The 27,078-nt window shown below is 42.0% G+C and overlaps 1 protein-coding gene across 1 annotated transcript in view; it reads left to right on the forward strand.

Annotated features, from left to right (window-relative positions):
• Positions 1–27,078, forward strand: part of rims2a (regulating synaptic membrane exocytosis 2a) — a 454,274-nt gene that overhangs the window by 248,656 nt on the left and 178,540 nt on the right. The window contains exons 14-19 of the mRNA XM_060900221.1: positions 4,339–4,469; positions 7,327–7,519; positions 7,824–7,977; positions 8,284–8,310; positions 14,157–14,225; positions 25,641–25,779. Coding sequence (XP_060756204.1) covers positions 4,339–4,469; positions 7,327–7,519; positions 7,824–7,977; positions 8,284–8,310; positions 14,157–14,225; positions 25,641–25,779 — 713 coding nt within the window. The remainder of the gene's footprint in view (positions 1–4,338; positions 4,470–7,326; positions 7,520–7,823; positions 7,978–8,283; positions 8,311–14,156; positions 14,226–25,640; positions 25,780–27,078) is intronic.

A 27,078-nucleotide genomic window follows, 5' to 3' on the forward strand; every position in this document is an offset into this window, starting at 1 on the left:
TCTCCGTACTAAGCCTCAGAGTTTCCTCGCCCTCGTTCCGAATCACGGACAGAATTCTAAAAAAATCGGAACGTGCCACGGTCACAAGTACTGTTGTGACCACAACCATATACAGCACAAAGATATGGCATAGCTAAAATAACGCTTAAAGCAGTGGAAAAACAAAGAGAGTTGCGCACACGTGACCGTTTTGTATGGAGTGTCACTTGACCCCGCATTTGTATATCCACCAACATGGCCGACATCCAGGTTTCTATTTTGCTTTGACGTTACTTGAAAGTCAAGGATTGGTGGCTCTAAATTGACCATAGGTGTGAATGTGAGTGTGAATGGTTGTTTGTCTCCATGTGTCAGCCATACAATGACTTGGAGACTTGTCCAGGGTGTACCCCGCCTCTCACCCGTAATCAGCTGGGATAGGCTCCAGCTTGCCCGCTACCCTGCACAGGATAAGTGATTAGGGAAGATGGATGAATGGATAGATGGATGGATGCATATAAACAGTTGTTTCATCACCAGCCAAGCTTTTTATCCTCACGCTCGAACGTGCTACAAAACCCTGGCACTGAAGACTCCTTCCATAAATATTACATACCTCCCAGAAAACATCAACAATTATACACTGCAACTGCATGATAACGAACTCTCTTACTACGAACTTTCACATATAACGAACTAAGTTCATGTCCCCGCCTTTAAATGACAATGAGTCGGAGTCTTCAAAAAAAGAAAAAAAAAAACATCACTGAGCCATGCGTTCCTCTTCCCACCAAAGACAAACAATAGGTAATCAAGTCCGCAGTCAAGTTAACAATACGTGTTAACGCTATAAAACAAAGGCTTAACGAACCTCGCTTAGGTGTTGATCAGTAACAATTATCGAGAACAATGAAAGGACAAAATGACTGCTGACATCATGTTACAGGCATTTAGCAAACGCTGTTATCCAGATCCACATACAGCATACCCAGTACAGCCTGGGGAGCAGTACCTTACTCAAGGGCACGTCAGCCATTCCTGCTGGTCCAGGGAATCAAACCAGCAACCTTTTGGCCCTAAACCTGCTTGTCTAACCATTAGGCTATGGTGATTTGCAACACATGAATGAATTGAATGGTGAAGATTTAGAAAACATAAGGCAGTGAGTGGACATTGACAACGATACACCAGTAACCTCCATCATTTCCATAACAGATGAAGAAATCATCGCCTCCATTCGTGATCCTTTAACTCAGTCAGTGAACTGTGATAGTGACTCAGAAGGAGAAATTTGTGATCAGGAGAATGTGCCTAAAATTAAAGGAGTCCAAGATTACAAGCTTCTTCAGCGAGTAAAACTGATGGGACACGAGTATCATACTGTAACAGCTTGTGTTAGGTTTTGAGCCATCTGTAGCAAAGGAAGTTGAATTGACAAAGTATGATCTAGGAACGTAGACCTCTGCCGTCTAAGAGATTCTGCCTCATGGATCGATCTGGGAGCAAACAGTCACTGATGGAGACACGGCTGCTCAGAGACGTTTCTCAGTTTATTGTAGGACAAACATGAGTATATATTCACATTCAAGAGTGTGTTGTAGCTCTGTGATTGGATAATGATGATGTGATTGACGAAGCAAAGTTATCTATGTGTAACGTAAACGGGTGATGAAGCATTACAAGCTCCACTACTGTATGAAAGAAAAGAGACATTATGTCCTGTACCATGACATAATCCGTTAGGATCAGAGTCTTATGAAAAGAAGCAAGACATAACTGCTCAACATCACTTTCATTGAACAGACAGTAGAATATGTGAGCGAAGATAAATCTCAAGGATTTAACTCCTCAAAACAAGTTGCAATCAGAACAGCCTGGACCAGTTTCAAGCATGTCAAGCATAGGCTTCTATCAGCTTGTATGCTGGGGTAATGAGGAACTGGGAGACAGGCGCAACAGGTCGAGGTGCGTTTTATTATTTCTCTTTCACTATTCAGTGACTTTAGGTTTCGCTCATGCACGTGCATGGGGGAAAGACACATTAATAGACAGCCAGTAATGAGACACAGCTGTAACTCCATGTGTTACCTGCTGGTTCAACCTGGTTTGAGTATTTCAGAAACTGTTGATCTCCTGGGGTTTTCACACACAACAGTCTCTACACAGAATGGTGCAAAAACAAAAAAGCATTGTGTGAGCGACAGTTCCGTGGGTGGAAACAAATGCTTTGTTGACAAGAGAGGTCAGAGGAAAATGGTCAGATTGCAGATTGGTTCAAGCTACCAGGAAGGATATACAGTGTCTTGCAAAAGTATTTACCCCCCTTGGTGTTTGTCCTGTTTTGTCGCATTACAAGCTGGAATTAAAATGGATTTTGGGAGGGTTAGCACCATTTTATTTATACAATATGCCTACAACTTTAAAAGTGCACATTGTTTTTTACTGTGACACAAACAATAATTAAGATTAAAAAACAGAACTCTGGACTGTGCATAGGTATTCAATCCCCAAAGTCAATACTTTATAGGGCCACCATTTGCTGCGACTACAGCTGCAAGTCTCTTGGGGTATGTCTCTATTAGCTTAGCACATCTAGCCACTGGGATTTTTGCCCATTCCTCAAGGCAAAACTGCTCCAACCCCTTCAAGTTAGATGGGTTGCGTTGGTGTACAGCAATCTTCAAGTTATGCCACAGATTCTTAGTTGGATTGAGGTCTGGGCTTTGATTAGGCCGTTCCAAAACATTTAAATGTTTCCCTTTAAACCACTCCAGTGTAGCTTTAGCAGTATGTTTCGGGTCATTGTCCTGCTGGAACGTGAACCTTCATCCCAGTCTCAAACCTCTGGCTGACTCAAACAGGTTTTCCTCCAGAATTGCCCTGTATTTAGTGCCATCCATCTTTCCTTCAGTCTTGACCAGCTTTCCTGTCCCTGCAGATGAAAAATATCCCCACAGCATGATGCTGCCACCACCATGCTTCACTGTAGGAATGGTGTTCTCAGGGTGTTGGGTTTGCACCACACATGGCATTTCCCATGATGACCAAAAAGATCAATTTTAGTTTCATTTGACCAGAGAATCTTCTATGTGTTTGGGGAGTCTATCATATACTGTTGGACAAACTCCAAACATGTTGTTTTTAAGCAATGGCTTGTTTTCTGGTCACTCTTTCATAAAGCCCCGATCTATGGAGTGTATGGTTTAAAGTGGTCCTCTGGACAGATACTCCCATCTCTGCTGTGGATCTTTGCAGGTCCTTCAGTGTTATCTTTGGTGTCTTTGTTGAATCTCTGATTAATGCCCTCCTTTGCAAGACACTGTCGCAACTCATAGCAAGTCTTTACAACCATGGTGAGCAGAAAAGCACCTCAGCATGCAACAGCAGAAGCCCACACTGGGTTCCACTCCTGTAGCCAAAAACAGGAATCTTAGAATCAAGAAGAAGTTCCTGTTAAAGTGGCCAGTGAGTGTATACAGATATATATACAGTGACATAATGATGTGACTCTGTGGTAGCTCTCTAGCCTGTGGAAAAGCAAACCGGTTCTTAGAAGGTTTGCAAGTTGAACCAGCTCCAAACTGGCACTAGCACCAGTTAGTGCACCAATTAAGAATAAAAACACAACCAAGCTATTTAATCATCTCATAGGGAGTGTAATTTTGTTCAGACTCTGTTTAAAACAATCTGTCTCTTCACTTTGAATATGTTTTAAACTCATAACCAGTGTGCTGGAGTTCATTTGGTAAAATTCCCTTTATTTATGGCTGTATCCGCTCCTCTGATGAAGCTTTTATTTCACACATGACTATAACACTCCCTGTTGGTAGAGCGAAATCTTGATAAGATCAAAATCTTTGTGTGTATGTGTTTTTTTCTCTTGTTTTGTTCACTCTCTTGTCTGACCTCTGTGTGTTTGCATGAGAAATCAATTTCTGCTGTGCACTCATTCCCTTGCCTGTTAATCTGTTCATTTTTGAGCAAATTTCTTACTAATTAAAGCTCATTACAGACACAAACAACGAAGCAATATACCATATAATAAGAACACTTGAAATCATTGTTTAGATTTTATGCTACACCAGTGGAGTTAGAGAGTTGTAGCATGTACAGTATACCAAGTATCTGATCCGATATCAGGTTATACCCCAAAAAAGGTAATGTATTCTATGTGATATAGATTGCATTATGGATTTTGATACCATTTCACTGTTTTATAACAGCATTAAATAGATCCATACACGATTCCTTCACATTCATTACATCTTAGTGACCATACCTGCATGTACTGTATATAGTGTATATTAGAGGCACTATTAAGAAAGCAATGACTCCAGAGGTGTCTTGATGTTTGATCAGGTTAAACTCTGGTACGATAAAGTAGGCCACCAGCTCATTGTCACCATCCTGGGAGCCAAGGACTTGCCGTCGCGAGAAGACGGACGACCAAGGAACCCCTATGTCAAAATCTACTTCCTCCCAGACCGAAGGTAAGGGTAGAGGAAGCTTCTTGGGACATTAAACAATTTAGTCTAGTTTGCTTTTCATTTCAGTATGGATAGAGAATCGACATGTCAAGCAAGATATATATTTAACAGTTATTCCACGAAATTGAGTCGTACATGAGCTGATAGCTGACGAGGCACGTAGCAGTGAGTCGGCTATAAGCCGTGTATGACGAGACTGAGTGGAATAACTGTTTTATTCTATCCACATTCACTAGATTTTGAGAAACAGAGCATTTTTGTTTTTATTTTTTGCAAATTCGATAAATAAAACCTTTATACAAAATGTCCGACAAAATAATTTGTGCTTAGAATGTAATCAAACCAGCAAAATGACAGTAGCAATTTGTGAAAAATGCAATAATAATAATAATTCTTGAAAAATAAAAAAAGATACTAGTGCATCTCAAAAAATTAGAATACCATGAAAAAGTTCCTTTTTTTCATAATTTAATTCAAAAAGGTAAACTTTCATATATTCTATATTCATTACATGTAAAGTGAAATATTTAAAGCCTTTTTTGTTTTAATTTTGATGATTATGGCTTATAGCTCATGAAAATCAGAAATCCAGTATCTCAAATTATTAGAATATTCCCTAAGATCAATCAAAAAAAGGATTTACAATACAGAAATGTCCAACTTCTGAAAAGTATATTCATTTGTACACTCAATACTTGGTTGGGGCTCCTTTACCATGAATTACTGTATCAATGCGGTGTGGCATGGAGGTGATCAGTCTGTGGCACTGCGTAGGTGTTATTGAAGCCCAGGTTGCTTTGATAGTGGCCTTCAGCGTATCTGTATTTTTGGGTCGGGTGTTTCTCATCTTCCTCTTGACAATACCCCATAGATTCTCGATGGGGTTCAGGTCAGGCAAGTTGGCTGGCCAATCAAACACAGTAATATCATGGTCAGCAAACCATTTGGTAGTAGTTTTGGCACTGTGGGTAGGTGCTAAGTCCTGCTGGAAAAGGAAATCAGCATCTCCAAAAAGCTCGTCAGCAGATGGAAGCATGAAGTGCTCTAAAATCTCCTGGTAGATAGCTGTGTTGACTTTGGACTTGATAAAATACAGTGGACCAACACCAGCAGATGACATGGCACCCCAAATCATCACAGACTGTGGAAACTTCACACTGGGCTTCAAACACCTTGGATTCTGTGCCTCTCCACTCTTCCTCCAGACTCTAGAACCGTGATTTCCAAATTAAATGCAAAATGTACTTTCATCTGAAAAGAGGACTTTGGACCACTGAGCAACAGTCCATTTCTTTCTCTCCTTAGCCCAGATAAGACACTTCTGACATTGTCTCTGGCTCAGGAGTAGCTTGATATTAGGAATGCCAAAGTTGTATCCCCTTTCTTGAAGATGTCTGTTCGTGATGGGTCTTGATACACTGACAACAGCCTCAGTCCACTCCTTGTGAAGCTCTCCCAAGTTCTTGAATCAACTTTTCTTGACAATCCTCTCAAGACTGCGGCCATCCCTGTTGCTTGTGCACCTTTTCCAGCCACCCTTTTCAGCAATGACCTTTTGTGGCTTACCCTCCTTGTGGAGGGCATCAGTGATCATCTTCTGGACAACAGTCAAGTCAGCAGTCTTCCCCATGATTGTGGTTGTGTGTACTGAACTAGACCGAGAGATGCACTGTGTTCATACTGTTTTACTCAAAGTCGAAATGAAATATTCAAATATTTTGAGATGTTTTTTTTTTACGTTTTTGTACTGTATGCCATACTGATTAAAATTAAAATAGAAAAATGCTTGAAACATTTTAGTTTATGTGTAATGAGTCTATAATATATAACATTTTCACTTTCTTAAATAACTGATGGAAAATATTGAACTTTTTCACAATATTCTAATTTTTTGAGATGCACTAGTACATTCTTACCATCAAATACTTTTATTCCATATTTTGTTGCTTTTTTTGTATTTTGGGGGTTTTGTTTTCGAGTAGAGTTTTTATTTCATCCTTGTTTGGTTCAGCGACATGCTCCGCCATCTTCTTCATCTTTTTTTTGGCGGATGGCAAACCAACTTAAAGGTGCATTACTGCCACCGACTGGGTTGGAGTGTGGAACAGGAGATACTGGGGGGAAAAAAAGCCAAACAAAAAACTATTCTTTTAGCTATTTCTGTTTTTTTGGGCGGCATGGTGGTATAGTGGTTAGCAATGTTGCCTCACAGCAAGAAGGTCCTGGGTTCGAGCCCAGTGGCAGACCTTTCTGTGTGGAGTTTGCATGTTCTCCCTGTGTCTGCGTGGGTTTCCTCCGGGTGCTCTGGTTTCTCCCACAGTCCAAAGACATGCAGGTTAGGCTAATTGGTGACTCTAAATTGACCGTAGGTGTGAATGTGAGTGTGAATGGTTGTTTGTCTCTGTGTTAGCCCTGTGATGATCTGGCGACTTGTCCAGGGTGTACCCCGTCTCTCGCCCATAGTCAGCTGGGAGAGGCTCCAGCTTGCCCGTGACCCTTCACAGGATAAGTGGTTATGGATAATGGATGGATGTTTCTTTTAAATACTTGATAATGAAGCGATATATCTGACTTGATGCGTTCCGTCATTTTGTTTTTCTCTACTCATGGTATATGAGCTGATAACCTACTGTAGTAGTTGAGTAGCCAATCCGAATGCACGATTGCTCATAGCCAATGAATATGGATAGAATATATCTATAAAATCTATGATCTTCAAAACAAGTTAGTTTCTTTTTCATAGCTTTGTGATTCTGATTCCAAAACCAGCTTTCTGAAGCATAGAAAGTCAGACCTGGGTCTGTAGAGTCTTTTGGTGTGTCCCCGCTTCCAGTCTACCAATGGTGGTAAATAAAAGCAGTTTGAATTATTGTTCCTCCAGTGACAAAAGCAAGAGGAGAACTAAAACGGTCAAGAAGTCATTAGAGCCTAAATGGAACCAGACGTTCATGTACTCACCAGTGCATCGACGCGAGTTTCGTGAGCGCATGCTGGAGATTACACTTTGGGATCAGGCGCGAGTCCGTGAGGAGGAGAGCGAATTCCTTGGAGAGGTACAAACACGCAGCACCATGTCTAGACAAGCTGTCAATCTTCACAGTTTTGTATATTCCTGGTTAAAATCAATTAACAAAATCAGCAGCATGGAAATAATTTGTGCTTGATGACAAATTGCCAATAGCTTGAAACTTGTGGTGTTTCTCCTGGTCATATGACCTGTATTATAGAATCTATGCCATGGCCCGTGAAGCTCTTCTAGTAACTCATGTTTCTCCTTTGTCACTGTATGCATGCACTAGAACTCATTGCGGTTGGAGAATTGTTGCAGTGTTTGCATCTTATAGCGTTTTCTTTTAGATTCTGATCGAGCTGGAGACGGCGCTGATGGACGACGAGCCGCACTGGTACAAGCTGCAAATGCATGACGTCTCTTCAATGCCTCTGCCCAAGAGCTCCCCTTACCTTCAGAGGAGAACCATGCCTGGAGAGAGTCCCACTCGCAGACTACAGAGTACGCCTTTAAGATTATATCTTATTCACGCCACACCTACTGTCAATCTTGTCAGTACGACATTCGTGTCATGTATACGGATGCAACCACCAATCCACTCAGACTTTCATTATGAAAAATCAATGATACAGTAGTTATAAAGATGAATGTGCAAGTTGTTCATGGTAGAGTTTTTCCCACCAAAATAAACAGTTCAACTTAGACCTACGTAGTTGATTTGTACTTCTTAAAGAAATCATGTTTACCGTGAACCAGTTGGCTGATCGCTCTTGTATGATCCTTTTCTTGACCTCGTTGTCTTCACAGCTCACAGCTCGTATTCATACAATTCAGGTAAAAAGCACTGCATGTCCATTTCACCGTGTTTGCTTTCGCTATAGATCCCCACCTCTCTTCCCCTTGTTTTTGTAAAAAAAAATCTAAAACACTAAATTTAAAAAACAAAAAAAACATGATTTCATCTTTACGAACCTCCCTAAATTCCCCTCCACAGGACTGTGCTTTTTTCTTGTTGGTGGCTCCATCGTGACTAACTTGAATCCACCAGGATACCCAACAAACTAACACGAACGCTCTTATTTCATGTTATTAACTACAGCATTGTGTATGAGCCTTTGATACCGAGAGAGAATTGTACATCATTTTAATCAGCACTCTGTAGGGTGCTCTGTTGGCATCCTTTGGCTTTCTCTGACTGCTTTTGACTGTTCTTCCATCCTTCTGTCATGAAAAGAATAGTGCATGTACGTGTGAAATGTGGCTGATCTAAAAGAAAAAAAAGGAGTGCAAAAACAGATTGTGAGTCTGAGAAACAGAGAGAAGTGTTGTTCGCCTGGTATTGCTGGAAAAACCTCGAGTGTCCAATTGCTTGGTTTAATTCTCAGATAAGAGGACGGAAAAGATATGGCCAAGAACTTTTTTCTCTCCAATTTCTCCAATTTGTAGAGCTTATAACAGGACAGTAGGGACGGAGTGTATTGATTAAAAATACCATGTGTACTAACCCCCGTACGGTTTGATTTGTCCATCATTATAAATGCTTCTTAGAGGCTCATGGCTGAGAAACATCTTTTCCCAGATTGTACAATGGAGCCTTTACTTTATCAGGAACAGCTATACATTTGTACCTTTGAGGAGAATCGCCAGATTACGTAACACTACCAAGAAGGCTATGGTAACTCAAACGAGACCGTCAATGACGGCGTAGCTCACTCTGGCCCCGTCTAGTCCAGAAGGAACGATCTAAAGTGGGCCACCTTGCGCAATAAATGTTGCAAGCTATATACACTATATACAAGCTAGATATATAGAAGCTATATACACCCTAAGAATACTGACCTATTTGCCAGAAAGAATTCAAAACGGTGAGGAATTGACCGAGAAGAAGCGATTTTTGTTGTTGTTGTTGTTGTTGTTGTTGAACTGCTCATTAAGGCTTAATTAGTCCATAATGTCATTAATAATTGTAATTAAGCAAATCTGTGTAGAAGTTATATGCACCCTAGGTACCCCAACCTTCATGCCAGAAATAGGCATATCAGGTGAAAATTTAAATTCAATCCAAATTGCTTGAAACTGCTCTCACTGAATTCGGAATTGAATGTAGAACAACATACTTTTTACCGAATTAAAATATGTTTCTCCGTTCTTGAGATATTACAAATCTCATCTCATTATCTCTAGCCGCTTTATCCTGTTCTACAGGGTCGCAGGCAAGCTGGAGCCTATCCCAGCTGACTACGGGCGAAAGGCGGGGTACACCCTGGACAAGTCGCCAGGTCATCACAGGGCTGACACATAGACACAGACAACCATTCACACTCACATTCACACCTACGCTCAATTTAGAGTCACCAGTTAACCTAACCTGCATGTCTTTGGACTGTGGGGGAAACCGGAGCACCCGGAGGAAACCCACGCGGACACGGGGAGAGCATGCAAACTCCGCACAGAAAGGCCCTCGCCGCCCACGGGGCTCGAACCTGGACCTTCTTGCTGTGAGGCGACAGCGCTAACCACTACACCACCGTGCCGCCCTATATTACAAATCAAAGACTGAAAAAATGGCTTAATTTTTAGAAAACTGCCGTAATATTCTGTACGAGGATCACATGGTCCAAAATGGGCCTCATGAACAAATGAGATCAAATGTTTTTTCTTAATGACTTTTTCATTTTTCAAGATATTTACATGGATATTGGAGGGCACATAGATGGTTGTATACTGAATACAAAGGTTTAAAAATTAGTACAAAAACAATTCTGCAAATTAGTATTTAATTAGTATTAATTATGATAATTGGGTAAAAATGTTAAATCGGTACACTCTCTTCTTCAAAGTTTCACCAAATGGCTTTATTTCTGCAATATAAAGCTGATCTTAACTCTCATTTATACATCACAAAGAAGGAGAAATCAAAGTTAATTATAAAATATGCATAAATAAGCACTGAATGTCATTCACATCCACCATTCTCTATCAAAATACAACAAAAGGTAATAAAATATTATTTCTAATACCCTCTTTGTGCTCTGTAGGCCTTTGTATTTCTAAGTAGGGCCTACTAGTGTTTATATGAAATACTATAAATGATTATTTTGATTAATATTCACAACTTTCAAGGCAAACCTTGAAAAAACTGTGTGATCCACATCCAATAAACAATTCCATTTAATTGAATTGAAATTGACCCTTGCGTTTCTGACTTTCGGTTTTTAAAAATCTCATTCCGACCACTAAGATCTCAATATTTTTCATCAAAACAACTACAGTTATATTCTATAATAGTTATTTATGTACATGAATCAGTTTGATTTGAAAAAAAAAAAACAAGTAGGTAAAGTTATGAAAACTCACTTCAAAGTCTCCCATGAAGCATAACATCAAAACTAGCTTACGGAAATTTTTGCTGAATACTTCATCAGAAACAGTGAGAGCGAGAGAACATCCATATAAAAGTTATCTGATTGATATTCATGAGTAATCCAGTCGGAAACTGATCAGAAGAGAGAGAGAAAGCCTGACTACTTTACCGCGACTCAGAAAGCACTGGCAGTTTCATGACATCACGCGAGCAGAGTTTTTACTCTGTTGTATCAACTTCAACCTGCCGTTACTCCCAAAGTGCTGAACAGATCTTAACCAGATACGTTTCTTTGGAAAGCAGAGAGTATAACCTTTTTAATGATAGTATTCATGATAGAAAATATTCAAGAGTTAAGCAGTGACAGGTTTGGAAACTTAAGTGAGCATCTGCATGAACAGTTTTCACAGTATGGCCAATGAGTGTCTGATATGCCTACCAGAAAGGATCAAAATCGGTGAAGAATTGAGGGAGAAGAAGTGATTTGTGTGGAAACTGCTCGTTAGGGCTTAATTACTCCATATCTTCATTATTAATTGCAATTATGCAAATTTGGGTAGAAGCTATATGCACCCCAGGCCTTTCTGCCAAAAAGAATAAAAATGGGTGAAGAATTGAGAGAGAAGAAGCGATTTTCGTGAAATGTGGACGACGAACAACACATGATGGCATAAGCTCATTGCCTGTCAGCCGGATGAGCAAATAACCACTCTTTACAACCGTGGTGAAAAGAAAAGCATCTCAAAATGCACAAAATGTCCCTGCAGCCTCAGATTTCTGTTCTTGGCTGATAGGACTAGAATCTGAGGTGGCTTTCTGCTGTGGTAGCCCATCTGCCTGAAGGTTCGATGTTGTTGTGCTTTCTTTTCTGCTCACCACGGTTGTAAAGAGTGGTTATTTGAGCTACCTTTGACTAGCGGTCAGTTCAAAACCAGTCCGGCTGTTCTTCTCTGACCTGTCTCATCAAGAACGGATTTCCCCGACATAATTGCTGGATGTTTTTTGGTTTTCACACCATTCTGTGTCGAATGTAGGGGCTGTTTTGTGTGGGGAAAATACCAGGAGGTCAGCAGTTCCTGAAATACTCAAACCATCCAACTGGCACCAACCAGTCCATTAGAAATGTATTGTGATACTGCTACATGATTTACTGATTGGATTTGTTGATCATACACCTTACGTGAATGAGGTGTACAAGTGTTCCTATTAACACTTATCCATAATCAGTTTCCTTCTGGTTGAATTAAAGTATCTGATGAAATCTAATGATGTTTTCCTCAACTATGAAAAATGAGAAGAAACTATCAGAACCAGTCAACTGGACAACAGTGAAATTCCTTTCCTCTTATCTTTGAGAAATTTTTGCAAAGACAATGCCAGAAGATAATTCATTAACATAATTATATGCTTAAATTTGCTAACGTTTTCAGGTTGTGGATGCAGAAATGTAGCCTGGCAAGCCAGACTAAATGTGAATATTTAGTCTGGCCTCGATCCGTAGACATTTCTGAAGGGTGGGGGTGGAACAAACCGCTGTCTTTCAAACTGTCTCTGTGCGTATAGGCCAACGCTCTGACCAATCAGCGCAACAGTGACTGTGACGTAGTCAGAGCGACAGAAAGCAGTGGGGGAGACCTTGAAATAAATAATTTTTCAAAATGCGTATTAATTAATAAACAGGTTCTAGATATTAAGAAGTTTGGAGATAATGACCACAAGTTTGGAGTCTGTACCACATACTTAACATACACTTATTTTTTTCAAGTGTTTTTCAAGGGTTTGCTTAAACTGTTTTTGAGAGTTTTTATTTAGTGGTGTTTGGTGAAATAATTTCCCTTAAATTTAAAATAACGGGAAAATAAGAAACAATCAAAAAGTAATGTTTCAAAGCTGTTTATTAATTCTTCGTACTGCACAAACTAGCCCCATCCTTTTGGCTACGAGCGGAGCCAGCTGGTAGATCAGACTTGGCCATAGCCGGTCGGCAAAACAGCGAAAACGTCCTTCTTGAAAAGGAATGAGCGGAGAGCCTCTTCCTGCTCATGTTTCAACGAAAACTCCAAGTCTAATTCTTCTAAAACTGATTCCAAAGCGGAGTCAAACGCGCGCTGTTCACTAGCCGTAGCCATCTTTCCTGTTGTGCTTTCTCCAGCGTCGCGCAGCTTTGTCGTCACTCCTGCAAAAGCCCGCCCAAAGAATCCAAACAAAAACCTTGCGTTGTGATTGGCGGGCACGATTTGATGCCCGGGGTGTTTTTGTTTATATGGTGCGAGGCTAGACCCACTCGCTAGGCAAAAATATTTTTGGCCGCTAGGCGGGTGGGTCTAGTTTACTAGGCTAGCAGAAATGCACTTTCATAGGCCTTCTTTGGAAGCATTAGCAACCTTTTTCGACTGCAGATATCTCATTTTTGTGATAATGTGATATTTTCTGTTTTATATTCTATGGAAAAAATGCAAGTGATTCGGACCCTGTTGTACATGCCTTAAAGGAGAACTGAAAGCACATTTTTTATTATCAAAATTCTATTTATCTCATTTTATTAAATATAGGAATGCATTTTTGATAGCTATTTTGTCACTGCTATAGAAAGTTATGAGTGTTTGAAATATGCTCTGTAATATATCAGTCCATATGTCAAAGTGATGGCCGTAAACGAGATTCGGTGCAACCTGTGCGAGACATCGTAGGACGGAAGTAAAACGTACAGCGGAAATCAAAGTGACCGACATCTGCCAACGTTGTCAAAAGACGCGCGCGCCCTCTTTCGAATGCTGACGTAATCAAGCCGGAAGTTTTGTTTGTTTTGATAGCAATCAGGAAAGTTTGAAAAAAGTAGGCAGTAATCGTCATTTAAACTCGTTTTCGTGCAATATTTCGTTTGGAAAACAGTTTTCAAAATGGCAGCACTGACACCTGGCTAGCACTTCACGTTTCGAAGTCTCGCACAAGTCTCGTGAAGATCGTGCGGATAAGCGACGCCTGCCGTGAACCAAACGAGCTAAATTCAACATGGCTAAAAACCGAATAGGCCGATAAGTATAATATTTAATTGCAATCAGTTGCCAATACGAGTCACGATATAAGGTTACTAAAACCGAAAACGTAACTGAATAATATGTTAATTAAGAAATAAAGCAAGTTTGAAAATGACTTCAGTTCCCCTTTAATCTATCATACTCAGTCTAATAGTTTAACTAATTTAATTAGTATTTCCTGTGTACTTCTGAGACCTCAGCCCATAATAATCAATTTAAAATCATGCTGCAGGCAGTGTAAATAATTTTGTAATATATTTTTTTCTGCTCCTGTGTAGGATCTCACAGGATCAGCGACAGCGAGATCTCCGATTACGACTGCGAGGATGGCGTGGGAGTCGTTTTAGGTGATCGCACCACAAAAACAGCAGATTTGTGTTACATTTTCCGACACATCCCAATTTTATTTTATTTCGGCTATCAGTATTCACAGTGGCAGCTGTGCTAGTGTTGTAGAAAGGGCACTTTCACACCTATTCATTTGTTTGCTGAGAATGAATCGGAAGGTAAATTGATTCCTTTGATTCATTTGATATTTGAAACATATAAAATGGATAAAAAAATTGTACTCAGGTGACCAAAATCCCCTGAACAGTGACCATCTGAGTAAGCTAATTTGCATAATATTTAACGCAATGGTTTGTGTTTTGGTTGAAGGAAAATTCAAAATTAACCAAAGGACAGAGCTGTAGAAATATTATTTGCGTAGTTGCCTAAGGAAACCCTTCACATGGGGAAATTGTTTACTATATACAGATCATTCTAGAATTCGTGGTACATTTCGTGCCTCTGAGATAAACCTTTTGTTATTTTCCACAAAAGAAATCTTTATTGAATCAGTTTTGAAAAATAATGCCAATTATGACAAACTTTCACCAATTGCGATGCTTGCTGTACATTTTAGACCCAGTTTATCCATAAAACATTCACTAAATGACTCCCTCCACGTTATTGGCTGTCTTCGACTGCTGATTCATACATTCTACTTGAATAAACATGAAGCGATTCAGTCTAACAATCTGTTTTTGGGGGCTTATTCTATTCTATTCTATTTATTTATTTATTGGTTTATTTGATAGGGACAGTGCACATTCATGAACAATAGTATAAAATACATAATGTAAATATGTCGGAGTTAGCGTCATTGCTAATTTTCATCCATAGTCCCTCGGCAGGTGACATAAAACAGAATAGGATACAAATACACATACAACACTACACTAATTAGGGACAGTGTATTATTCTGTTAACTGTTATAAAATCAATTGTATATAAAATCTATTTTCCGTATTATGTGAAATTTCAGTCATAAAAAAAAATATATTTTTTTATCCATCGCAACGTTCTCGTCAACTCTGTTAACGCTGTTATAAAACCGCCTAAAATCCGCAAAGACTTTTAATAATATGCGTGACACCTGCACCGAGAGATGTCGCTTCCTCTGGCGGGAAACTTCAGAAAGGCCATGAGGTATGTTATGTTTCTTCTCTCATTAATTTGAACAAAATGTTAAGGATACACCAACATCGTCAAATCTGTTCTTGTGATATTGGAGTGAATCTCTCACTCATTATAAAAAAACAATAATATGATTAAAATCCAAACAATTCTGTTTTTATACGTGCCGTGTGGTAGCTAGTTTGAGGTTAGCATGTGGAGTTAAGGCACAAAATGGTGGGGAGTGTCAACTCTGCTTTCACAAATTGCCCTGTTTAACAATAACAGAGTTGACGGCGATGAACAGAGTCAACACTTGAAATGTCCCCGCGATTACAGAATGGGCCGTAGACTGTTGTTGCCGTGCTTGTAGCGTAGGATGGAGGGTATTGCATGTAATTAGTGTTTCATTGAGGAAGTCCAAGGTTAAGAAATGACACAGGATCAGTTTTCTACCTCGTGATGGAATGAAAATGACAAAATGAAATGAAAACGTCCGCTTGGGTTCAGATAATAGGAGCTGTGAAGTGATGCATGATGGGGAAGTTCATGTGATTTACAGCTCTGAATCTGCTGCTTTTGTTGCTTTGGGCTTAAAGCAGATGCTGCCGTGTGGTCTCAGGCAAAGACACACACACACACACACACACACAGCTTTTAAACTCTCATCCATTCCTTAGTAGCTTCTTAGGCACAGCTTTCCACATTTCCTTTGTCTTTGTTCTCTTCTCTCTCTCTCTCTCTCTCATGCTTATTCTCACTCTTTTCCTCTTCCTCGTTTATAAATGCTGATTCGCTGCTTCCCTCCTGCACAACTCGATTACTGTTCAGAAGCACAGCTTTGTCTCTTATTGAATTGCTGGGCTTGTTTTCATCTCCGCTGGATTCAGCCAGAAATGCAGTGTGATGCAGAGTAGTGTGAGTGTGAGTGAGAGAGAAAGAGAGCGTGAACTATTGTGATCTAGTGATTTTTAGCAGAAAATGAATGATTTTTCTGATGCATCGATTAAAAATCCACCGAATGAAACTGCATCAGTATTAAAAGAAAGAGAGAAAATAATATCGACTTGTCTGCACTGGTCAGATATTGATTTTTAAGTGAAATGAATCACGTTTTATGTAATGGGTGAGAGGCCGAGGGCTATAGAAACGGAGATCGGCGCCACCCAATGTGCTGTGTCTGGTTAGTACTGGGACAGAAGACTACCTGGGAGGACCAGGTCCTGGCACAAGTTTTTCTTTGATATATATATATTTTGTTTAGCGAGTTGATTTTAAAAATTAGCCAGCTATATTAGTTGCTTTGAGTTGGATTGAGGTGAGTTTAAGTTAAGAAATATAGTTAACCTTTTGATGCAAAACATGGGTCAAAAGTGACCCGGCTGAGTTTTTATCTTCTATATCTTTGCAATAAATTAATTCCATCATTAATCATACATGAAATAACCTGGAAAATGAATGCAGGTCGTGTTGTGCATTAGAAAGGTAGTGATACAAAAAGGGTTTTTATTCAAAAAGTACACTGTAAAAAAAAATAGTTGAGAATACTTGAAATTTCAAGGCAACAGTCTGTTAGGGTTTTGCTGGGATTCGAACCTGGTTCGTTGGTGTGATAATCCAGCAAACCCCCACTAGGCCACCAGGGGGATGACTCAAATGCAGAGGCGTGAGGCGGAAGTAGAAAAAGAATCAAAAGGTTTATTTAAACTATATACACTATATACAGGGCAAAACAAAAGACAAAAAAAAACCAAAGAGTATAATCCAAAAGAAAAGCAAAGTGCAAAAATTCAAAAGCTAAGAAGATCAAAAAACACTACAAAGGAAACTGGAGATAAACATAACAGCACAAAAACTCCGTGACAAGAGGACTGAACTCAGGGGTATAAATACACAAACTAATTAAGGACACAGGTGAAGATAATTAGGCAATTAACACAAACACAAGACACAGGAACAGTGGCGGCCTCTAGAGGCCAAAATAAACACGACATGAAAAGGAAATAACAGCGGCCTCTAGAGGCCAAAACAGTCCTAGTCCTAACAGGACCCCCCCCTCTAGGAGCGTCTCCTGACGTTCCCAGGGCGATCCAGATGGGCCGAATGGAAGTCCCGACATAGTTCTTTATCAAGGACATCCCGAGCAGGAACCCAGCAGCGCTCCTCAGGACCATAGCCCTCCCAGTCCACCAGATATTGCAACCCGCCGCGGACCCGGCGGGAGTCAAGCAGGCGATTCACAGTGAACACAGTCTGCCCCTGGAAGATGCGGGGGGGTGGGGGGTTCCTAGGGGCAGGGGCATACGTAGACGTCAGTACGGGCCGTAACAGGGAAACATGGAAAGTGGGGTTGATCCTCAGAGTCCGGGGCAACTGGAGCCGGTAGGAGACAGGGTTCACCCTGCGCACCACCTTGAAGGGACCAATGTAGCGAGGAGCAAGCTTGCGGTTCTCCACCCGCAGTGGAAGGTCCTTAGTGGACAGCCAAACACGCTGCCCAGGGCGGAAAGCGTGTGCAGGTCTTCTATGGCGGTTGGCCTGAGTCTGGTTGGTTCTGGAGGTCTGTATGAGGGTCTTCCTGACCTTGCTCCAGGTCTTGCGACACCGTCTCACATATTGGTTGACCGAGGGCACCCCCGCGTCCTCCTCCTGGTCCGGGAACAGAGGTGGCTGGAACCCGAATTGGCACTGGAATGGCGACAGCTTGGTGGCCGATGACTGCAGGGTGTTGTGGGCGTACTCCGCCCATGGCAGCCAGGTGCTCCACGATGTCGGGTTATCCATAGCCAGGCCTCGCAGGGTGGTTTCCAGGTCCTGGTTGAGCCTCTCCGTCTGACCATTGGACTGTGGGTGAAACCCAGAGGAGAGGCTGGCAGTGGCTCCGATGACCTTGCAGAACCCGTGCCACACTCGGGAGGAGAACTGGGGCCCTCGGTCTGAGACGATGTCCTGTGGAAGACCAAAGACTCGGAAGACATGATTAAACAAAAGTTTCGCAGTTTCAAGAGCAGAGGGGAGTTTGCACAGTGGTATGAAGCGGCAGGCCTTGGAGAATCTGTCAACTAAGACCAAAATGACCGTGTTACCTTGTGACTCAGGGAGACCCGTGATAAAGTCGACTGCCACGTGGGACCAGGGACGCCGGGGAATGGTCAGAGGATGCAGGAGACCCTGGGGACGCTGTCGTGGGTTCTTGGTTCTGGTGCAAACCTCACAGGACAGGACAAATGACCTTACTTCCTTCTCCATGTTAGGCCACCAGAAGCGTCTTTTCAGGAAGTCCAGGGTCCTCCGAGCTCCCGGGTGGGCGGTGAGAGGGGAAGAGTGACCCCACTGGAGAACCTTGGCCCGGGCTTGATGTGGGACGTACAAGAGGCCTGGTGGCCCCGTCCCAGGACCGGGGTCCTGGCGTTGGGCTCGTCGGACAGCCTCCTCAATACCCCAGCGGACAGGGGCCACAATCCGGGACACAGGGATAATAGGCCCGACTTCATTCTCCCTGTTAGTGGCAGAGAACAGTCTGGACAGTGCGTCAGGTTTGGTGTTCTTGGAGCCGGGGCGGTATGAGAGGGTGAAGTCAAACCGACTGAAAAACAGGGCCCACCTAGCCTGTCGAGGGTTCAGTCTCTTGGCTTGCTGGAGGTACTCCAGGTTCTTGTGGTCAGTCCAAACCAGGAATGGATGTTGTGCTCCCTCCAGCCAGTGCCTCCACTCCTCAAGGGCCAGTTTGACCGCTAGCAGTTCTCGATCCCCCACATCGTACCGGGACTCAGCAGGACTCAGGCGGTGGGAGAAGTAAGCGCAGGGGTGCAGCTTTCCTTCCGAACGTTGAGAGAGCACCGCGCCGACACCACTGTCCGAGGCGTCCACCTCCACGATGAATGGTTGGGAGGTGTCCGGGAGAACCAGAATGGGTGCCGTGCAGAAGCGGTCCTTGAGGTCTTTGAACGCCTTTTCTGCCTGAGGAGACCAGCCATAAGATCCACCTGTCCCTTTGGTGAGGTCTGACATGGGTGCTGCCACAGAACTGAAGTTCCTGATGAACTTGCGGTAGAAGTTAGCGAATCCTAAGAACCACTGAACCTCCTTAACGGACTTGGGAGTAGGCCAATCCCGGACGGCCAGGGTCTTGGCAGGGTCCATTTGGAGTTGGCCTGTCCGTACAATAAATCCCAGAAAGGAGACCTCGGGAACATGAAATTCGCATTTCTGGGCCTTGGCGAACAGATTGTTCTGTAGCAGCCTCTGGAGAACCTGGCGGACATGGTGGCGGTGCTCCTGCACGGTCTTGGAAAAGATAAGGATGTCGTCGAGGTAGACAAAAACGTATAGGTTAATCATGTCCCTTAAGACGTCGTTGATTAGGGCCTGAAAAACAGCTGGTGCGTTGGTGAGTCCGAAGGGCATCACCTGGTATTCGTAGTGCCCAGACGGGGTGTTAAAGGCAGTCTTCCACTCGTCTCCCTGTCGGATACGGATGAGGTGGTATGCGTTCCGTAGGTCCAACTTGGTGAAGACGGTGGCGCCTTGGAGCAGGTCGAAAGCTGTGGACATCAGCGGAAGGGGATATCGGTTGCGCACAGTGATCTTATTCAGGCCCCTGTAATCAATACATGGTCGGAGCCCCCCATCCTTCTTGCCGACAAAGAAGAAGCCGGCTCCAGCAGGTGAAGTGGAGGGTCGAATAAACCCAGAGACCAGGGCATCTTTGAGGTATTCCTCCATGGCCTTGCGTTCTGGCTGAGAGAGTGAAAACAGTCTGCCACGAGGAGGGGTAGTCCCAGGGAGCAAGTCGATGGCACAGTCGTAGGCCCGGTGCGGAGGAAGAACGGCGGCCCTGCTCTTGCTGAATACCTCCTTGAGATCCCAGTACTCTGTGGGAACTTGAGATAACTCGGTGAGATCAGGGGGCTCGGCAGGAGACACAGGAGAGCTAGAGAGCAGACAAGAGGCATGGCATGCAGGGCCCCATTCCACAACCTGGCTTGTTACCCAGTCTATGCGAGGGTTGTGGCGAGTAAGCCAAGGAAGGCCTAGAATAACTGGGAACTCAGGTGAAGGAATCAGGTGCAGGGATATTTCTTCCTTGTGACCTTGAGACTGGAGGAAAACTGGAGAAGTAACTTGGGTGACTCTTCCATCACCTAACGCTTGGCCATCGAGGGCAGACACAGACAGTGGGACTTCAAGAGGTGCAGTCGGAATATTGATGCTTTGGGCGAAGTGAATATCCATAAAGTTCCCAGCCGCCCCTGAGTCTATCAAAGCTTGACAAGAGTGGACAGACTCACCCCAGGAGATGGAGACCGGGATGTAGATTCCTTGGCCAGGGAGTCCGGGAGAGAGGGTAGGCCCCGTCACAACCCTCCCTCGGCTGGACGGGGCGGTCCTTTTCCCAAGAGTTCGGGACATGATGCTCGGAAGTGACCAGGCTTGCCACAGTAGATGCAGCACTTGTCCCTCCTTCTGCGCTCCCTCTCAGATGCGGAGAGGCGAGTACGACCCACTTGCATGGGTTCTGGACAGTCACTGAAGGAGGTAGACGGTCTCCAGGTAGAGGTAGGGAGGCTGGGGGGGCTCAAGGCTTGGTGGCGTTCTCTCATCCTGTTGTCCAGACGAATAGCATGCGAGATGAGGGTTTCGAGGTCACTTGGGCATCCAATAGAGGCCAGACCGTCCTTGATGGGGTCAGACAGACCATGGTGGAAGGCTGACACCAGGGCAGTCTCGTTCCATCCACTTACTGCTGCGAGTGTTCGGAACGAGATGGCGTAATCTGCGACGCTTCCTCCTTGCCGGATGGACATGAGCTTTCGGGCTGCGTCGGTACTGATGTCTGCCTGATCGAAGACCCGAAGCATCTCTTCAGAAAACAGCTGGAAATCAAAGCACTCAGGTCCCTGTCTTTGCCAGATAGCAGTAGCCCAGGCTCGCGCCTTACCAGCTAATAAGGTGATCACAAAGGCAATCTTGCGGCGATCCGTAGTGTAGGTGGTAGGCTGAAGCTCAAAGGTGAGTTGACACTGGGTAAGGAACTCTCGGCACTCACTGTGCTTGCCGTCATACCTCTGTGGTGCAGGAAGGCTGGGTTCACGAGGTGAAGAAGGCAGCATTGCAGGAGGCACTGGAGCAGGAGTGGGAGCTGGATCAGGAGCAGGAACTGGATCAGGAGCAGGAGATGCAGGCAGAGATGTCAGCTGTGCCAGGGTTTTCCCAATTTGCTGAAGCAGTTCCTCGTGGCGAGCGAGGGCCTCACGTTGGCTGGTGAGCGTACGTCCATGAGCGTCCATGGTCGCTCCGAAGCGTGTCAAAGCTGCCATAATTCCCTGAAGGTTGGCCGGGTAGACAGTTGAAGCAGCCTCTGCTGAGTCGGTCATGACGGAGTCTTTCTGTTAGGGTTTTGCTGGGATTCGAACCTGGTTCGTTGGTGTGATAATCCAGCAAACCCCCACTAGGCCACCAGGGGGATGACTCAAATGCAGAGGCGTGAGGCGGAAGTAGAAAAAGAATCAAAAGGTTTATTTAAACTATATACACTATATACAGGGCAAAACAAAAGACAAAAAAAAACCAAAGAGTATAATCCAAAAGAAAAGCAAAGTGCAAAAATTCAAAAGCTAAGAAGATCAAAAAACACAGTACAAAGGAAACTGGAGATAAACATAACAGCACAAAAACTCCGTGACAAGAGGACTGAACTCAGGGGTATAAATACACAAACTAATTAAGGACACAGGTGAAGATAATTAGGCAATTAACACAAACACAAGACACAGGAACAGTGGCGGCCTCTAGAGGCCAAAATAAACACGACATGAAAAGGAAATAACAGCGGCCTCTAGAGGCCAAAACAGTCCTAGTCCTAACACAGTCTGCATTAAGAATTTTATGTTTTGCCAACGATGTGCCCATGATAATCCAAACTATGATAAAACTGTTATCTTTATTAAGAATTCTTAATTAAGTCAATTTTCAATTCCTCATTCTGCCAACATAGATTTCTCTTTTTGCTGAACAGTGGCATTCACAGTAGTGCAAAAAGGCAATTGAGGTTATCACAATATTTTTTTTTAGATTTTTTGGGGGCTTTTTTCACCTCTATTTGGATAGGACAGCATAGAGACAGGAAATGAGCGGGAGACGGGGAGGGATCAGGAAATGACCTCAGGTCGGAACCGAACCCAGGTCCCCAGATTTATAGTATGGCGCCTTATCCACCTGAGCCACGACAATTTATCATTAAACTATACATGCCTTTTTTCATTGTTCTACACAATTACAAAACTTCAATATTGAAATAAAGTTTTTAAAACCCGCATCGTGGGTATGGCGTCGTGGCTCAGGTGGATAAGGCGCCATACCATAAACCTGGGGACCCGGGTTAGATTCCGACCCGAGGTCATTTCCCGATCCCTCCCCGTCCCTCTCTCCCGCTCATTTCCTGTCTCTACACTGTCCTATCCAAATAAAGGTGAAAAAAGCCCCCCCAAAAAGTCTGATAACCTCAATTGCCTTTTTGTACTACTGTGAATGCCACTGTTCAGCAAAAAGAGAAATCTATGTTGGCAGAATGAGGAATTGAAAATTGACTTAATTAAGAATTCTTAATAAAGATAACAGTTTTATCATAGTTTGGATTATCATGGGCACATCGTTGGCAAAACATAAAATTCTTAATGCAGACTGTTGCCTTGAAATTTCAAGTATTCTCAACTATTCTTTTTTTACAGTGTAAGAAAGGGAAAAAATAAAATAAGGATGTATGATGATCAAAAACAAGTTAATTGAGGAATACCATCATACATCCTTATTTTATTTTTTCCTTTCTTACTTTTTGAATAAAAACCCTTTTTGTATCACTACCCTTCTAATGCACAACATGGGTCAAAAATGACCTGCATTCATTTTCCAGGTTATTTCATGTATGGCTGAGTGTTTCTATGATATACTTTTGAAATAAATTCATTTTGTCATTTACTTTTCCAAATATGCAGTGAATATCTTGTTTTTGTTGAGCACAAATCATCATTTTTATTTTTCCTTTCTTAAGTTATGAACAAGCACAGCTTTTGTAATTCTACATCGAGTTTACACACATGGGTCAGAACCGACCCGCATGCATTTACTCCAGCGTTTGGTGGGAACTGTGAATTGTGCTTGTGTCAGACATTTCACAGCTCAGCACAGCGCCCTTTGCCCATCTAATACATGGAAGTAATGTTTTTCAATTGTTCTAACATTACCTTAGAAAAAAATTGATTATGTTTAGGTTACCTTGAGAGTGAGTAGATTACTTGTCAGAAAGCTACAAGTAATTACAGTACTATTAGCTACCTAGCTGTTGACATATTCTACTTTAGTTAGCTAATTTTATTGTAGTTGGCTTAGCTAACTACATAGTTAATAAATAAATAACTGGCCCCATTCACTGCTAAAGTAATTACTTGAAACAAATTATTATTATTATTATAGTATTAAGACATTTAATTTTAAATCACACTTAGATGACCCATGTGTAGTAATATAAAATGTATTTTTGTTCATAAAGTAGGAAAGAAAAAATTAAATTAATGATTTGTGGTAATTAAAAACAAGATATTTAAAGAATACTTGGAATATTCAATCATAAATTGATTTCAAAAGATAGAGCAAAGAAAAACTCAGTCAGCATGAAATAACCTGGAAAATGAATGCGGGTCATTTTTGACCCATGTTGTGCATTAGAAGGGGTGTGCATATGTTTTGCATCAAAGGGTTAAAAGTAAAGTATGTTTTTTTATCCCCTGCTGGCCGAATGGCCCGAAGGGGGATTATATTGTGGCGATGTCCACCCGTCCGTTCATCCCGGGAAGCTTCTGAAATCAACTCCTCTCACAATTTTTGGAGAAATTTCACGAACCTTGGCAGGATTCTTTGTTATATGTCGGTAATACGCATATTACAGTTTCGTTCAATTCGGTTACATTTTACCAGTTACAGCTCTTGATTAACAAAATGATACTTTGACAATTTCATGAGAGTGTGTTTTCCTTCTGAAATCAACTTCTCTCACAATTTTTGGAGGAATTTCACCAAACTTGGCAAAATGCACTGTTATACAGTATGTCAGTAGTACGCATATTGTTATTTTGTTCAATTCGGTCCCATTTTACCAGAGTTGTGGCCCTTGATTAACAACCTTGTACTTTCACAATTTCATGAAGGTGTGCTCGCCTTCTGACATCAACTCCTCTCACAATTTTTGGAGGAATTTCGCCAAACTTGGCGAAATGCATTGTTATATGTCGGTAATACGCATATTGTAATTTCGTTAAATTCAGTCACATTTTACCAGAGTTACAGCCTTTGATTAACAAAATTATACTTTGACAATTTCACGAGAGTGTTTTCCTCCTGAAATCAACCTCTTTCACTATTTTTATCACCTGCTGGCCAAAAGGCCCAAAGGGGGATTAGGTTGTGGCAATGTCTATTCATCTTGTCCATCCTGGGAAGGGTACTCACCTTCCGAAATCAACTCCTCTCACAATTTTTGGAGGAATTTCATGAAACTTGGCAGGATTCTTTTTTATATATCAGTAATACGCATATTGCAATTTCGTTAAACTGGGTCACATTTTACCAGAGTTACAGCCCTTGATTAACAAAATTATACTTTGACAATTTCATGAGAGTGTGTTTTCCTTCTGAAATCAACTCCTCTCACAATTTTTGGAGGAATTTCACCAAACTTGGCAGGATTCTTTGTTATATGTCGGTAATACGCTTATTTCAATTTCGTTCAATTCGGTTCCATTTTACCAGAGTTATGGCACAGTTGTCAGCGGGGGATATTGTGCTCTCAGAGCGCTCTTGTGTTTTCATGTTTTGTTTTGCATTATCAATCACCAATTGATGATTGGCTGATTGTCCAGAGCAACAAACTGGCTAAGAGCTCTTATTTTTACTGACCTAGCCTTGTCTATAGACATTCTTTTTTTCTTGCCGAGCCAGCATCTGTTGCAAGGAATGAGCTCCTTGTGCTGAGTTTTATGTTTTTTGCTGATTTTTTATGAGGTCCCTTATACTGGGGGCACATTCTCTCAAGAGAGTGTACTCTTGAAATTTTCACAGAGAACAGTTTGCAGTCTGCTTTGTTTTTACATTATTTTCAAAATACAGCCAGACCACCATCAGTTTGTCGTCTATCCATTAGTGTGACAATGTATTTAGGTCACGATATAATGCGTGGTATCAGATGTTGGTATTTGTGATGAAATAAATGTATTTATCCTTTAACCCTGGCTGCTTAATCACTGACACTTTATCCCATATTCTCACAACAGACTACAGACAAAATGGCCGTGACCTCCAAAGCTCTACCCTGTCTGTGCCCGAGCAGGTCCTCTCATCCAATCACTGCTCACGATCGGTGGACATTAACCGGGCACGTTCACGCTCACCCAGCGTCCCCCCTCCTCAGAGGTATGGTAACTTCTTTTTTTCATTCACCGCAAAATGCTAACATTTGCTAACTCTGGTGTGGACACTGTTTAAGTCAAGCAATTACTTTAGCCTTCATTTGTTGTTGCTGTTGCATATTTGGGTATAAATAATAATAATAATAAGGATAATCTACTCCTAAATGCAGGATGATGCATTGCTACACTGTCTTCAAAATGATCTGCTTATCCTTTGCTACCATTTCAAATGTCTAAACATTTGTGTGCTTGTACTGATATTTTTGTTGGTGCCAAAGCTGTCTTAAACTGCAAGAAAATAAGAAAGTAAGCATTTCTGGGGTAGTACCTTCAAGGGTGCATCTCTATACCCTTACAGGGTGGGACAAATCAGATATTCATTAGCATGACCATGTTTTGGTCACATGGAAATGTAATTATGAGGCTTAAAGTATTAGCTAATGTTATTTAACACAGTTGGCAAGCTGTGTGGAACAAACCAGCAATGAGTCTTTGACTCATACTTAGGCTATGACATGTGGCCTTCAGATTTTGCATCACATGTAAATTGATATTATCCGAGTCTGGCTAATGTCTTCTGTTTTATATTTAAATGTTAGCAGAAGAGTTAGCTGCACTGTATTTTGCTCAGTTTTGTCTTTTCAAGTGGATTAATCTGTCTACAAATGTTGTTCCTACTACTAACAGCTAGACCTCACCTCGGCTGATGTGCATAGTGCAGCGGGGTGGGTTTCAGAAGCGTTTGCTAGCATGCTGATTTCCACACTCCTGTTATACTATATATTTTTCTTTCATACCTTTGTGCATCTTTAAAATGTACCCAGTTGAAGACCTTAAGTCAACAACTGCTGTTGTACTTTGTAATTAGTTTTTAATTAGAGTAAGGTTGCATCCGAATTCTCAGTATGTACTACTGATGGTGAAGTGCCTATGACTCAATCGTAACTGTAGTAGCTTTTATGAGTATGCGAGCGAATAGTAAGGACACAATTTACACGTACTTTGCCGTCATCTTACATCCTTTGACCTGGATGTTCACAGATAATGTATACCCACGTACGCCACAAAATTAAATATATACACCATTCGTATTTTTCATACACGTTACATCCGGGACATGGAGATCCAAAACCGTGACATAAATCTCTATATCTCACTCGTGAGGAAATCGATTAATTGTTTTGATAAATTTGGGTACTTTTTGTTTGGGAATGCGTCGATATAATAAAAAGAAAATCACATGTTGGCTTGAAGATATGAAGTTTTTCTTCTCGTGTTGAAAAACTCACATTTTTTAGACAAA

The sequence above is a fragment of the Neoarius graeffei genome, chromosome 19 (genome assembly GCF_027579695.1).
Source record: "Neoarius graeffei isolate fNeoGra1 chromosome 19, fNeoGra1.pri, whole genome shotgun sequence".
Classification (NCBI taxonomy): Eukaryota; Metazoa; Chordata; class Actinopteri; order Siluriformes; family Ariidae; genus Neoarius; species Neoarius graeffei.